General features: G+C 39.5%; 4 protein-coding genes across 4 annotated transcripts; 2 read left to right on the forward strand and 2 right to left on the reverse strand.

Annotated features, from left to right (window-relative positions):
- Positions 1-747: 747 nt before the first annotated feature.
- LOC117632748 (sodium-dependent phosphate transport protein 1, chloroplastic) lies at positions 748-4,539 on the forward strand. Its single transcript, XM_034366312.1, has 10 exons — positions 748-1,363; positions 1,513-1,620; positions 1,812-1,967; positions 2,099-2,314; positions 2,490-2,699; positions 2,777-2,914; positions 3,065-3,166; positions 3,320-3,385; positions 3,571-3,655; positions 4,086-4,539. The coding sequence occupies exons 1-10, from the start codon at positions 944-946 to the stop codon at positions 4,181-4,183; spliced, it is 1,599 nt and encodes a 532-aa protein (XP_034222203.1). The 5' UTR covers positions 748-943; the 3' UTR covers positions 4,184-4,539.
- Positions 4,540-5,229: 690 nt separating this feature from the next.
- On the reverse strand, positions 5,230-7,263 carry LOC117632749 (cytochrome P450 86A1). The gene is made up of 2 exons (XM_034366313.1): positions 6,678-7,263; positions 5,230-6,275 (listed from the first exon to the last, which is right to left on the reverse strand). The coding sequence occupies exons 1-2, from the start codon at positions 7,261-7,263 to the stop codon at positions 5,293-5,295; spliced, it is 1,569 nt and encodes a 522-aa protein (XP_034222204.1). The 3' UTR covers positions 5,230-5,292.
- Positions 7,264-9,237: 1,974 nt separating this feature from the next.
- LOC117632092 lies at positions 9,238-9,894 on the forward strand. Its single transcript, XM_034365485.1, has one exon. It carries the CDS (start codon positions 9,459-9,461, stop codon positions 9,738-9,740), a length of 282 nt encoding a protein of 93 aa, XP_034221376.1. The 5' UTR covers positions 9,238-9,458; the 3' UTR covers positions 9,741-9,894.
- Positions 9,895-12,602: 2,708 nt separating this feature from the next.
- LOC117632872 (josephin-like protein) lies at positions 12,603-14,168 on the reverse strand. Its single transcript, XM_034366475.1, has 2 exons — positions 13,732-14,168; positions 12,603-13,476 (listed from the first exon to the last, which is right to left on the reverse strand). The coding sequence occupies exons 1-2, from the start codon at positions 13,816-13,818 to the stop codon at positions 13,012-13,014; spliced, it is 552 nt and encodes a 183-aa protein (XP_034222366.1). The 5' UTR covers positions 13,819-14,168; the 3' UTR covers positions 12,603-13,011.
- Positions 14,169-14,220: the final 52 nt, after the last annotated feature.

The raw sequence follows: 14,220 nt of genomic DNA on the forward strand, positions 1-14,220 counted from the left end.
CTGTTGTAAACAAGCAGATTGGTTTGGGTTACACATGCCCATCTTGGCGGTTCAAAGCTTTGCCGGGGAAACACATATTACTTTTGGGTTGACGTAACTATATCATTTTCGAGGATTATATTAGATCAACAGTTGAATTTTTAAAAATAAAAATAGAGGATTAAGCGAGATTAAGTCCTAAAATTAAATCACGTAAGCAGAACAATAACAGTTGATGATCACTGGCTCCACAATAGGTCCCGCACATATCAAAGGCCGTGATAGGGTATTTGTTAGCTGAAATCCCATTAAAAGGGTGGGTAAAAATGTTTAGGATCTAAGTTAAAATTAAAGTTTGAACTACAAGGAGAGAGGAGGTTTCTCCAACACACATTATCAAGATATCATGGGGGTTCGAACTTGAGACCACTGTGCTGTAAGTCAAAACTCTTTTCCACTAGGCTAAACTCCATTGGCTTCAAACAAAAAAGTTTAGGACGTAAAAAAAAGAACCAAAAAAAGAAAGAATAATGTGATTGAATTATGGACGGACATTATTTGGTCCTTTTTGGGCTTAATTTCAAATGATAGAAGGCAAGTTAGAAATAGAATGGGCCAAGCCTACACCTTTCACAATTGTACAGCCGAGCCCAATTTCTCTAATAAGGCCTCACTGAGGACAGTATTAAAATAATAATTCCAATTCAATTTTCAGTTAATTACCCGCCAACCTGAAAAAAGCGGAAAAACCGTCGTCCTCTTACCCTTACCCGCAACGACCCACTCCCTTCCGTGCAACCGCCACGTGTATTAACTACAGCCAATGCACACAAATATCCCTCCACATTTCTCTCTCCGAAATCTTACCCCAAGCCTATAGCATGTTGTGTCTCGCTGCGAAGAAGCTCTGAACATTGAGCAGCGAGTGAGTGACGGTGAGTCGTTTCATGCGCTCGTACAAACCATGAACGCCAGAGCTCTTCTTTACTCCTTCTCCCCCAAGCCCCACATCCCGCCCACCGATATTTGGGCCACCAAGAGAAGTTTCGGCCCCGATTCCAGACCCCAAACCCCGTTTCGGTTTCGGGTACAGATTCAGAACCAGCCACACTACTGGGTTCTTCGGGTTTCGGGCAGGGACTCTGGTGGTGGTAAGAGGAGAGGTGGGAAGGTGTTTGCGGATGTTAAATCGGAGGCGTACGATATATCGGAATCGGTGGATAAGTTTGAGAAGGGGTTGAACGATGTCCCTTCGGGGAAGGAGGAGGAATTGGAAGAGGAGCCTTTGGCTATGGCTGAGGCTTCGTGGTTAGAACAGTTCCCGAAACGATGGGTCATCGTCGTTTTGTGTTTTTCGGCTTTCCTTCTTTGCAACATGGACAGAGTAAGCTTAAAGCCTTTGTTACAAAAAAAAAAAAAGAAAAAAAAAAAAGAAGCTTAAAGCTTTAATGCTTGTACAGCTTCAAAATGGGACATGGAGCATGAAACTTAATTATAGAGCAATAAAAAGTTATTTTTTCTGAATTATGGCAGGTGAATATGAGCATTGCCATACTTCCCATGTCAGCAGAGTACAACTGGAACCCAGGAACTGTGGGTTTGATACAGTCTTCTTTTTTCTGGGGCTACCTCCTCACTCAGGTTAATCACATTACCTTTTTTTTAATATTCTTCACATGAACATATGGGCCATGGAGAAGTTAAAGTCTTTTGCTTTGTAACAGTGTTAATTTAATGTGCGACACATTCCTTGTGGGCCATGGAGAATATTAATACTTAGATGGTTTTATGTGTTTTATCTGTTCTTTTAAACTTATAATTAAGAGTTGCAGATTGCTGGTGGCATTTGGGCAGACACAGTAGGTGGGAAGCAGGTCTTGGCATTTGGAGTCATTTGGTGGTCCATTGCTACTATTCTCACTCCTGTTGCTGCTAAAGTCGGATTGCCTTTCCTACTTGTTGTTCGTGCTTTCATGGGGATTGGTGAGGTTGGACTTCTAAATTTACTATGACTATTTGGTAATTTTTGCTAATTGCTAATTACTATGATGCCTATTTGTTACTTGGACAACAGGGCACTGAATGTGTACTTGCTTATTTAGTATGCTTTTGTTTTCAGGGTGTTGCTATGCCTGCAATGAATAATATTCTGTCAAAATGGATTCCTGTGGCAGAGAGAAGTAGATCTTTGGCTCTGGTTTACAGTGGGATGTACCTTGGATCAGTCACTGGCTTGGCCTTTTCACCATTTCTAATACATCAATTTGGATGGCCATCAGTTTTTTACTCCTTTGGTTCTCTTGGGACTGTCTGGTTTGCTGTATGGATAAGCAAGGTGATTGGACTTTACCGCCGTTATTGAATTAGTATGGTTTTTCATGAAACATGTTACTTTTGCAACCTAAGTTGGGATTTTTCATTGTAATTTGTAATCTATATCATAAATCAATTTTTTATGTACTGATGTGTATGTTTTATCTTTGATGTGTTTTCGGGGGTTCTTGCTATAGGCACACAGTTCACCTCTTGAGGATCCTGAGCTTCGACCTGCAGAGAAGAAGCTAATTCTTGCCAGCAGTGTTTCCAAGGAGCCTGTTAAAGAGATCCCTTGGAAATTAATTTTGTCGAAAGCACCTGTTTGGGCCCTGATAGTGTCTCACTTCTGTCATAATTGGGGAACGTTTATTCTTCTTACATGGATGCCTACATACTATAACCAAGTAAGTCATTGTTGCTTGCATTTATTCTTCTGAAATTGCATGTTGAATACTGATTTTATAATCAATCCCACTACTAGGTGCTGAAGTTCAATCTTACAGAATCAGGGCTTTTCTGCGTCCTGCCCTGGCTTACAATGGCATTTTCTGCAAACCTTGGAGGGTGGATTGCAGACACACTAGTGAGCAAGGGTTTCTCGGTGACGAGGGTTCGTAAGGTATTCTCATTCTCTAATGTGTTATGTACATCAAATTTTTTCTTTTTCTAAATGAATATTATTTGAGAACAATTTTCCAAGATAGAAACCATATTTTTGTAACCAATCAACTGTCTGTATTGCTGACCTAATCGACATTGTCCCTTGCAGATTATGCAAACAATTGGGTTTCTTGGACCTGCTTTCTTCCTCACTCAGTTGAGCCATATTAATTCTCCTGCAATGGCTGTTCTATGTATGGCATGCAGTCAGGTATGATTCTTGCAGTACATGGAATGAGAAAAATAAATATATGTTCCTCTTCCTTCTTTTGGAAGCCTTATACAATTGCTTAACAGTTCTTTTGTTCATTTTATTATTTTCTATCATTTAGCTTACTGGTTTTTGTTTCTCTTGCTTAAATAGGGAACTGATGCATTCTCACAATCTGGTCTATATTCAAACCATCAAGATATTGCTCCACGATATTCTGTGAGTATTGGCTTTAGTTTCTGATTTGGCTTGCATATATGGACATTTCTTCTGTGTAATTAGACATCTTACTGAGTTCCAAGTACATAAGCCCATCAATCACTTGCCAATGCATGCTTTCTGATTGTAGAGGAATTCTAGATGCTGAACAGATGGTTCTATTTTTTTTTCCAATTGTTTCTCAGGGTGTCTTGCTTGGTCTGTCCAATACTGCCGGAGTGCTAGCCGGTGTCTTTGGAACGGCATCGACTGGCTACATCTTGCAACATGGTTAGTGCTCATCTACTGCAATTCTTAGTTGATAGTAAGCCAATTACTGAACTACATGGTGAACTAACTGAAGTTTGAATCCACTTTTATTCTTCTGTAGCATAAAAATTGAATTAACCTGGTTTAGATTTGTGACACGATTTTCATGCATTGCCTTACATAGGACAATCACATTTTATTTGTATACATGCACATCAGAGCATAGCACTCATTAGAATATAAATTCTGTTGACTAGCCAAAAACTTGTAGCTGCTTGTAGAAATTTTTGATTCAAATTGTCCTAGCTAGCTAGCTATTTTCATTTTCAGGCATAAGTGGAGATCGAATTGTCCTCATTTGTTTGGCTTTGTGGGCATCACATCAAGCTGTAATTTTTAAGCAAACAAGCTGATTCTGATATTCCTCTCTTTCCACATTGACATTTCTCAGGTTCTTGGGATGACGTATTCAAGGTCTCAGTAGGCCTTTATCTGTTTGGAACTGTTGTCTGGAATCTTTTCTCCACCGGTGAGAAGATCATAGATTAATCCATGTATGACTTGATCCTTACTAATTGTCCGGCAGCACTTCAATCCTGAAATAATATAGAAGAGAGGTACTTTAAAGGAGAGAAGTAGCAGAATGCCAAGAAATTCAATTTGGAAGGAAAGCAGTATCATATTGCTGAGATTCTTGGACTTGAAGAATTGTTCAAAGATTTTGACATGGGGCTCAAAAGTGGGAGAGTAAAGGCTATTGCTTATTGATTCCCGGCAGAATTTGAAGTTTGATAAATTGGTTTCATTTTCATACCATTTTCATGAATGATGATAGTACCTAGCAAAAATGACCACAACACAGCCCCTCTGTAAATGTTATATCAAAATACTAAGACTTCAAATTTGTGGTTATGAAGCAATATGTTGTATGTATATGCATTTCCCATTAACTTACATTTTCTGACAGCCAAGGCTTCATTCTTCTACATTGGATTGAATTTAATCATCATCATACGAGTTGCACAATTGCATCACAAATTGACCTTGTAAATTTGTAGTCCGCCTACATCGTCCATATCAAAATGCGCAACTTTAATATTTCACAACGTTATTAATCATATCTCTCACAAAAATGAGATCCATGTAGGAATTACTTGTGTAAACAAGTCTCACCTCTATAATACGTATTTCAAAATCCGCCTAATGGTCAGAGCAGTGTGATACAAATAGTTCTATTCTATTAAGATAAATGTAAATAAGAACATAAGCGCCCAAAAAATATGAAGGGAAGATGAAAATGTGATAGTAATTAAACTTGAAATTAATTAAGCATTCTAATCACACCAACTATAAGGATTAAAAGAGTATACATTTAAATTTTATTGATAAGTATAAGAAAAACCCATATCAACTGATATGGAATATAATTAACAACACAAAGACATCAAATTTTCCAACTTAGATGAGCAACCATACTCATATTCAACCCACTAAACCCAGACCCACTTACCCTACCCAACAGACCAACAACAAAGTCATATAATAACATATACATTTTTTTTGAAATTAAAAACAAATTAAATGACTTCAATTTGTATCCCACACAGATGGCACAGTTTTGATCTTCTCCTTTTCTCAAACCCGAAAATACCCCTCCCCTATGCTGAGGTGGCGGCGACCAGACCTGGCCCACCACCAAGCTGACGTGGATGCAAATACACCTGAAGCCCGTTCTTCATGAAGAGCGTGAGAGACATCTTCTGCTGGGCGCGGAAACCGGGAACCGGAGACAGGCGGTAACGCAACAGCACGGCCGAAGCTACCGACTTCATCTGCAGGTAAGCCAAGTCCTTCCCCAAACAAGTCCTCGGTCCAGCATTGAACGCCACGAACTTGTAACCGTCCTTGGGCGGTTCGAACCGGTTCCCGTCAGCCGAAATCCACCGCTCCGGTTTAAACTCCATACAGTCCTCCCCCCATATACACTTCATCCTCCCCACCGAGTAGATCGAATACGTCACCGTCGAACCGGCAGGCACAAAAGTCCCGTCCGGCAAAACGTCGTCGTTCACAACGTACTTAAAGTCCTCCGGTACGGAAGGGTACAATCGTAAAGTCTCAGCCAGGGCGGCCTTCAAATAAACCAATTTATCGGCCTCGTCGAACACCAGGGGCTCTTCGAGCCAGAGGCGCTGATCGTCGCCACGTGTCGATTTCAGGACCGTCGAGATCTCGCCGACGATCTTGGCCTCGATTTGGGGATTGTTCATGACGAGGTAGAAGAACCAGCTGAGCGCGACGGACGACGTGTCGCGGCCAGCGAGGACGAAGTTGAGGGCGATGCGCTGGAGGACGGCGCTCGGGAAGTGGTTCCCGTCGACGTCGCGCTTGTTCATGAAGCGGGATATCAGGTCGTCGGACGGCGTCGCTTTGCGCGCTACGATGGCTTCGTTCATGTAGTTCTCGACGACACGGAGGCTCTTCTCTAGCTGCCGCTCGGCTCCGAGGCCGAAGGTCTTCTGCAGTCGCCAGAGGAAAGAGGGATAGAGAAGGCGTTGGAGAGTGCCTTCGGTGGCGTTGTCGAATGCCTTGGCAAACGGGTTATCGGGTAATTCCGGTGACAGCGTTTCCGGGTCTTTGCCTGTTGAAAAAATATTAATTCAGATATATATATATATTTTTTTGGGGGTTGGAAAATTATAAATAATAATGTTAAGTTTATCATTCTCATTTATTAAAAAAAGAGTTTATCAAACTTTTTATTTTGAATAGTCGATATTGTAGGAGAGAAGTTTAGAACAAAGAAAGAGATTTATTAATTTTTTATTTATTTATACAATCGATATTGAGGAAGTGAGAATTCAAATAAAGAATATATCGCCTCTAAACAAATAATCACAAGGATGAATTAAAAAATAAATATCTAAACATTAGTGAAGATTTAGGTAAACAAGAAGGAAAAAAAAGTGTAATTTAAAATCTTTTTTTTTTATATAAAAAACATGATATGGGTGAGCTACTCAATTTTGATTTCGAACATTACCGAATGTGAGGCCGCAAATGTTGTCGAACGTCAACCGAAGCAAAAGGTCCTGTAAGTCCACCGCGATGTGATCTTTGGCCGCCTTATCCAAAATGCACCACAGCCGGTTCCTGATGGTCCGGTTCACCCACCGAGCCATGGCCTGCCTCAGCGTCCGAGTTGTGAACTCCAACGCTGCCGTTTTCCTCTGTATCAGCCACGTCTCTCCGTCGCTATTGAATATCCCTTCCCCCAAAAGATCATGAAAAGCGGCCTGCCACGTTGGCCCTTTGGGGTAATTATCGAACCGGGTTCGGAGTATGTGCTCGATGTTTTTTGGGTTACATGTCACGGTGAACAACCCTTGCTTGCGAGCCAAGAAAGGAAGAGCGAGTGTACATGTTTGGTACGTGGAGGAACCGCCCGTGGCACGGAGGTTACTTGTGATCCAGTCATGGATTGAATTCCGGTTCATAAAAAGAACCGGAAGGCTGCCCACGAATGGCCAAACGGTCGGACCTGTGAGTTTCCGAGCCAAGAGGTAGAACCAGAAGAGATACAAAAATGTAGCACCAAATAGGGTAAAGAGAATAGGTAGGGTTTCCATGAGAGCAAGCTGGGGAGTTGGTCTTGTGGTATAGAGAGATAGAGAGAGAGAGAGAGAGAGAGAGAGAGAAGAGAGAGATAGAGAGAGAATATTAGTTTAATTAGAGAGAGAGGTGTTGGGTGGCGGTATATAAAGGGTGAGATGAGGAGAAAGTTTTGTAGGAGGAGTTGTTGGGAATTTTGGGTCATCATGCATGCAAGTCGCCACCAAGTTGATAGGAAATTGACTCTACGTGGAAGTATGTACACGAAAACCTTTACATGGGTTTTATATTATTTCTAGTCGACTGAGTAGGTATGCATGGAAGATATTTCCTTATGGGGAGTGATTAATTAACCAAAACTACCAAAAAAAGAGAGGTGGGGCTTGAACCTTTTAACCCTCTTAATTTTACTTTGGTAAGAAACTGTCACGTCCTTCGACATGTTAACGTACGCTGCCTTCATTATCCTTCATTTTTGAATCCTTGGACGTCGTTGGCATACAATGGTTAATTTACTTAATTTAGAAAGATGAGGTTTTTTGCCACATGAAAGTGGGCTTAGGATGGAGAAAAATTTTCATGAAATGGCAATAGTACTATATTGCTCTCTCCAACTAATAATGCTACGGGTGACATATCATTATTGATCGAAGATAGCAACTAAGTTTTTCTCTCTAGCATGAGTTGCATTTTTAAATGTTTGAGAGTTGATAAACGAGTTATATGAAAAGAGTTGAGATCTAATCTGAACCGAATCCAAGCATCCAGATGTCAATGTTTATATTATTTGAAACTAATATATATATATATATATATATATATAATGTACTTCAAGCCCCTACTCTACTTTATTGAATGAAATGGATTACAGTTATATATGAACAAAATTTTATAGGAAATGCAATCTTTTAATTTTAAAATTAAAGAAATTATTCATGTGATAATAGAGATAAACACATATATAATTGATAGAGAACACGCAATATATACTATATAGGAGAAGAAGTGTTTTGTTTTGATGATGATCCATCCACCGTCCACATACAATGTACTGATGAAAAGTGAAAAAAAAACTTCAGGATCGAGCAAAACAAGTAAGGTGCATTTTCCATGGTTGTTGGGAACAAATTAAGCACTCAAAGCAGTTTCTTAAATGTATGTATATGTATATCAAAGAGGGCAAGCAAGGAGCTGAACTTAATTTCTTTATTAAGAAAATAGGAAGCTCAAGCCATGCATGCAGGCCTTGAGGGTAGGTGGAGATGGTTGACCCGATATGAGAAAATGGGTTTAATTTTTCAAAACCTGGAAAAAAGAGTGATTTATAAGTGTGAATCAAACGAGCGGATGAGACCTTAGAGAGACAAAAACTGAGCTGAACCGTCTCTCTTTGAACCACAAGTTCTGAGACAAGAGAGAAAACTTTGTCTAGAAGAAATGGAGGACAACTTTGTCATCATGCACCTTTTCCCCTTTCTTAAGGCCATGGGTCGATACCAACCCATTGAATAGTACTTGTCCAAATCTCACGTTTTCAGTTCAATTTGTGCAAAGTTTAGGAATTAATCGCTTAAACTTTTAGTCAAAGGCCAATGACCAATATATATATAGTATGGAACAAGATTGCTATATATACAAATTCATAGGTTATATTTGTTTTCAACTTTAATAGTGTTTACCCTACACCCGAAGAAGTTTTGTGTTCGATTTCCTCCCCCAACCAATATACGCATTAGTTAGGATACTTACGGGAGTTGTGCACCTTGGAATTTACATTGTGGGCTTCTTTTGGAGCTAGCTCTCTATAGTTTAGTTTGTTAACATTAAAAGACTAATTTAGATCCAATAAAATCCATCTCCACTTGGCCCGTCTTTTAGCCTCCCCTAAGTGCACCGGTTATGGTGCTGCCACGTGTCTCATCCACATCCATGTCCACTGACGATGAGCCCTCATCTTACAAAATAGCCATTTTTCCTCGTGTAACAAAAAAGTTGGAAGGAATGAGGATAAGACACTTGTGGAGAGCTTGTGCTGCAAACACTCCCATTAAAATCTAGAATAGATCACCATGCAAGAACCATCCAATGGTTCACATTCACTTTAACAACAACTAGGAGGATATATTATCCCATCCTCCTCTTATTCACTCCAACTATTACAAACATCATACTCTTTTCCTCTGGTGCTAGATTCTGCAGCCAATAAACTAAAATGGCCTCCCTCACAATGGTTTTTGCTCCGGTGGCAACCGGTAGAGCAAGTAGCCGGGTGTACGCGGCAACCGCGGCCAAGGGAGGAAGCAAAGAGGAGAAGGGTCTGCTTGATTGGATTCTTGGCGGGCTAGCAAAGGAGGACCAGCTGCTTGAGACTGATCCAATCCTCAAGAAGGTTGAGGATAAGAATGGTGCCACTAATGGTGGCCGCAAGGGCACAGTGGAGATACCCCAGAAGAAGAAGGGCGGGTTTGGAGGCCTCTTTGTCAAGAAGGACTGATCAGATTCATGTGGATGATTAATTATCATAATCTGGCATTTCAGGCAGGATTCTGTGTCTATTTGCTTTCAGTACTCATTGATCATTATGGAACATTTAAGCTGTGTTAAATTCTTCATCTCTCTCTTCGCATCTAAGTTTAATTTCATTTCAATTCATTTTTTATCAGCTGGTATATAATATAAATGATATGTTCTGGAATAGTTTGTGGCCAGATGGGGTTCTGATTTGTTGAATTGAATATATAACCACGGCTCTGAACATAAATATATATTTTAACAATGTAACAATCTTTTGAAACAGAGTAGAGTGCCGACAAATTGAGAATAGATTGGGAAAATAAAAGCATGAATGACAATGTTTGGAATAATTTAAGTTTGACATAGCGAAAAGCTCATATTGTGCCATTTTTATAAGCCAAGGTGCTAAATTGCCCTCTTAGCTCTTGAAATTTTAAGAACCAGTCATTCCACAAGGATAGCCTTGCATCCCAAACCAGAAAACTGGAGCAGAGTAGAAAATCAAAGTCTAACTTGAACCTTTTAGACCAGACTACTTACCAATCTACTTTACAAGCTCTTGAACTGATCCACACCGATGTCACCTCACCTCCGATGATTATTTTTGGGAGCTGATTTTCTCGCTCCTCTTTTGTCCACTTACATTCCCTTTGTTGAAAATTGTATGTTCCCACAACTCTTTTGTCCACTCACACTCTCTTATATGTTATAATAAAAAGTATTAAAAACCAAAGGGGAGTGTAAGTAGACAAAAGGGGAGTGGGAAAATTAGCACCCCTATTTTTTTGTGTTCTAACAGGGTAGACAAGTCGATCAATTGTTAACGAAAAAATTGAACCTCTACGATGTACATTTCATTACCTCGTATAAACTAACTACTTTAAGAACTTAATTAGTCAAGAACTAAGAAGAATCAATCTGTTAATCTAATGCATTGGATCCACCAGGCCACACCAAATTACTAACAGCAAGTATACACATAGCATAGCTCTCCAATTTGGTGCACGAAACATATGTACAATACTACAATAGACTTCCAAGTTTCTTTTGTTACAAACTAGTACTCGACCGATGTAACCAAAAATAGTTGGAACAGAAGTTCATTTGTTTTAGGAAACCTAAGGAGAATGTCTGGCTATAGAAGTTGATCTTGAAAGAGATGAAGAAGAGTTGATGAACTCAATGCAATCTTCTATGGCTTGTTCTCTATGAGAATCCACAGGCGCCACGAATGGCATTGATCTTCTAGATAAAGAATCCTTTCGCGAAGGTCTCGTCCTCATGGAGGTCATACCCATACATAGAGTTCCTGCCACCTTGTCAGCAAGATTTTTGAGTAATCTCATTGGTAAGAATCCTGACCATGTAGGAAACCTAAATCTAAAATTTTCAGTATACCTTCTGTCTTGGGCAACGCTCCTAGTTGAAGTGTGGTTGAAATAAAAGACTCTCTTCCTGTTGACATACTCCTTCTGGCTCATCTGGGTCTTGGCTCTTGTTGCCATATTAAAATCGAAAGTTGAAATGAAGCAGAGCAGAGAGAGAGAGAGAGAGAGAGAGAGAGAGGAATTGATAGAGAGCTACCAGGGTAGAAATCTTATAGTGGGTTATAAAGTGGAGAGTGTAAGAACGTATGCTGAAGAGTGTCAAAAGGATATGACAAAAGGGGAGATTAAGACAGTGAGAAAAGAGATTTCAAGCAGTAACCAAAGCATGATCTCTGGCTCCCCACTAATCCTTTGACCATGTGAGAGCACCTTTTTGCTTGCACTTCGTGCAAGCATCAAAAAGTGACCCCTCCAAGGAACAAAATACCAAAAACAAATAGAAAGGACGGAAAGTAAGTATTGGCACAACAGTATTGTTCACACCAGTTATTTCTGCAGAGACTCATGTCTTCATTCACACCATGGTTTTATGCCCCCTCCATTTCACAATCAGAACATCGCGTGCTGCTCAGGTTTGATCTAAAATCAAATACATAAACAGAGCTTAAAATACCATCTCCAAATCGGTCGTAGGAAGAAGACTGCTTATAGTCTCAGTTTCCTCAGTTTGCGTACTTTATAAATCTATCAGCACCATCTTCAAAGATGTTTCATTCAACTATTGGTAAAAGCTGATTTGTGACTACTATTAAATTCTTGGTGATAATGAGGTTGTTGTCCACCCTAGAGAGATCTGTAAAGCTATGGTCTATACATCACCTTCCAACTGGAACAGAAACAATTATCTTATGCATGGTGGTAGGACAATGGCAAACAACTTACATGTCTTTTTCTAATTGGGGTAAGTGAGTTCGTGTGGGTGGGTGATTGGAGGTGAATGCAGCAGGAGGAATGGAAAAGAAAAGAACCAAGGAAAAAAAATCTCCAAAAAGTTAATTAATTGCAAAGAAAGAGGAAGGCCAAAAGGATAACTTTTGAAGATGCAAGGAAGAAGACACAAGCCAGCATTCTGCTAATGCTTTTTAAAAGATATTAGGGTAAATAGGTGAAAGTGTGGCACTAGGGCCATTGAGCTGTACATATTAGGGTTAAAAACTTAATATATGATACTTTACGGATTACACAGAGGTTTCAATGTACTAAGATGATGTAAAAAATAAACAGCACTCAAGTTTTCTAAAACCCAACAGAAAGCATTAACACAACATGCAATAACTCTCTGGACTTAAGATGCAAAATTATGCATCTGCTTTCTACAGAGCATGAAACTAGTCAAAAAAACTTGAAAGAAGCACAATCAATCCCTCCAAAATTTTTCTGTCAGGGGTGTCTTCAGTCAACCATCAAGCATATTGACAACTTGAAATCAATTGCTTGATCACATAGTCCAAATATATAAACAAAATATATCTTGTCATTATGTCCAAGCACACGATCCACACTCATATGACATCAAAAGCAGAGCTTTTTAAATCAGCATCCAAATGTTTACTAATAGAATGGTGCCCTACCTAATAAAGTTTCACCTCAGGAAAAAGATACACTTAAAAGCCCAATGCTTCAAGATTGACTAAGAAGCCCCTCCATACTAAATATGTAATTACAGAAATCATTTAGCAGCACCCTCACCACCCCACACATAGCACTGAAACAGAATACATATACAGGGCATGTGAACAAACCAAAAAACTGAAACTTTTTCTTCTTCTATAAGCTGATTGTAAATCAAAACTTTACAAGCAGAGTTTAATATACAGTCACTTGGACACCCAATCAGATACTTTGAACTCATGAAAAGAAAAATCACTGTTTATTGTTCATAACAAGCAAAACTTCTCCACCATGCCCAATGATGTAATCCAAGAATTCTCTAACCTTTTCAGTATCTTCAAAAGCCTGAGGAGCAACAAGATCACTATCCAAATTGTACCAAACCCCGTCGATCTTCCTCAATGAAACCCAATGCCTACTTTTCCAAAGCCCGGCAAACATTCTAACCGGAACATTAAGCAGAATACCCATCAAAGCATCTTCAGGCCCATCTAGATCAATCGAAGACGCTCCATTACGACGATCATGCCAAACCACATTCTTTCCCTTGTCTTCTAAAGCAGCAATTAGCACATTTATATCATAGTTTCCAGTAAGTGCATTATGATGGGGTTTAAAGAGTACAGATAAGGGTGTCCATGTTTCGTTGTTGGGTTCTTCAAGAACAAGTTTTTCAGCAATCTCATTCAAGCTTGATCGAGTAAATACATCTTTTTGCTGTTCAACATAATTGTTTTGATAAGCAGCATACACATTTAAGTATCAAATCAAATAAACACATTCAAAAATGTTTGATTAAAAAGGAAAAAAAAAAATACAAGACTGTGATACAAAATCATAGAACTAAAGCAGAATGATCGATTTGGGCATAAATAATTAGTGGGTTCTCTTCTATTACCCTTCTTCTACGCAACCACTATGCAAAAACTAGAACAAAGAGAGGGAAAGAGAGATGGGTTTTGGAAAAGGTACCTGGAAGAGATTGTTGAGCGAGTGTAAGAGGCAAAATTGTAGCCTTTGCCGCTCGTGGTAGATTTGGGTATTAGTGTCGGTCGCCATTTTCACTTTGAAAACTTCAGTTCTTTTACTAAGGGGCCGTAAGAATTCAAAGAGCGAATCACCAATTGGGTTGAGGAAGAAGGTGTTTTGAGTATAATTCTATGTTTTCAAGCACCGAAAGTGGATAATTCCAAAAAAGAAAAAATTACCCCCAAAGTTTACAGCTTTGGCTGTGCAGAAACTGAACTTTATATGTCTGCAAAGTACAAAGGCAGTTGAATTTGGTTACAAGTTATGAACACGTCAGTGACAGAGTAAAGCGGCAGACGCGGATAAGAATAAGATCAAGTGTGGTGGAGGCCCACGGGCCGTGGCCCGTCGTTTTTCTTGAGGTGTTTAGCAAATCGTTTGGAAAGCAAGGGGATATTCACTTTTACACCCAATATATGTGCTTATATTATA

This window comes from Prunus dulcis, chromosome 6, assembly GCF_902201215.1.
Source record: "Prunus dulcis chromosome 6, ALMONDv2, whole genome shotgun sequence".
In the NCBI taxonomy this organism is placed as follows: domain Eukaryota; kingdom Viridiplantae; phylum Streptophyta; class Magnoliopsida; order Rosales; family Rosaceae; genus Prunus; species Prunus dulcis.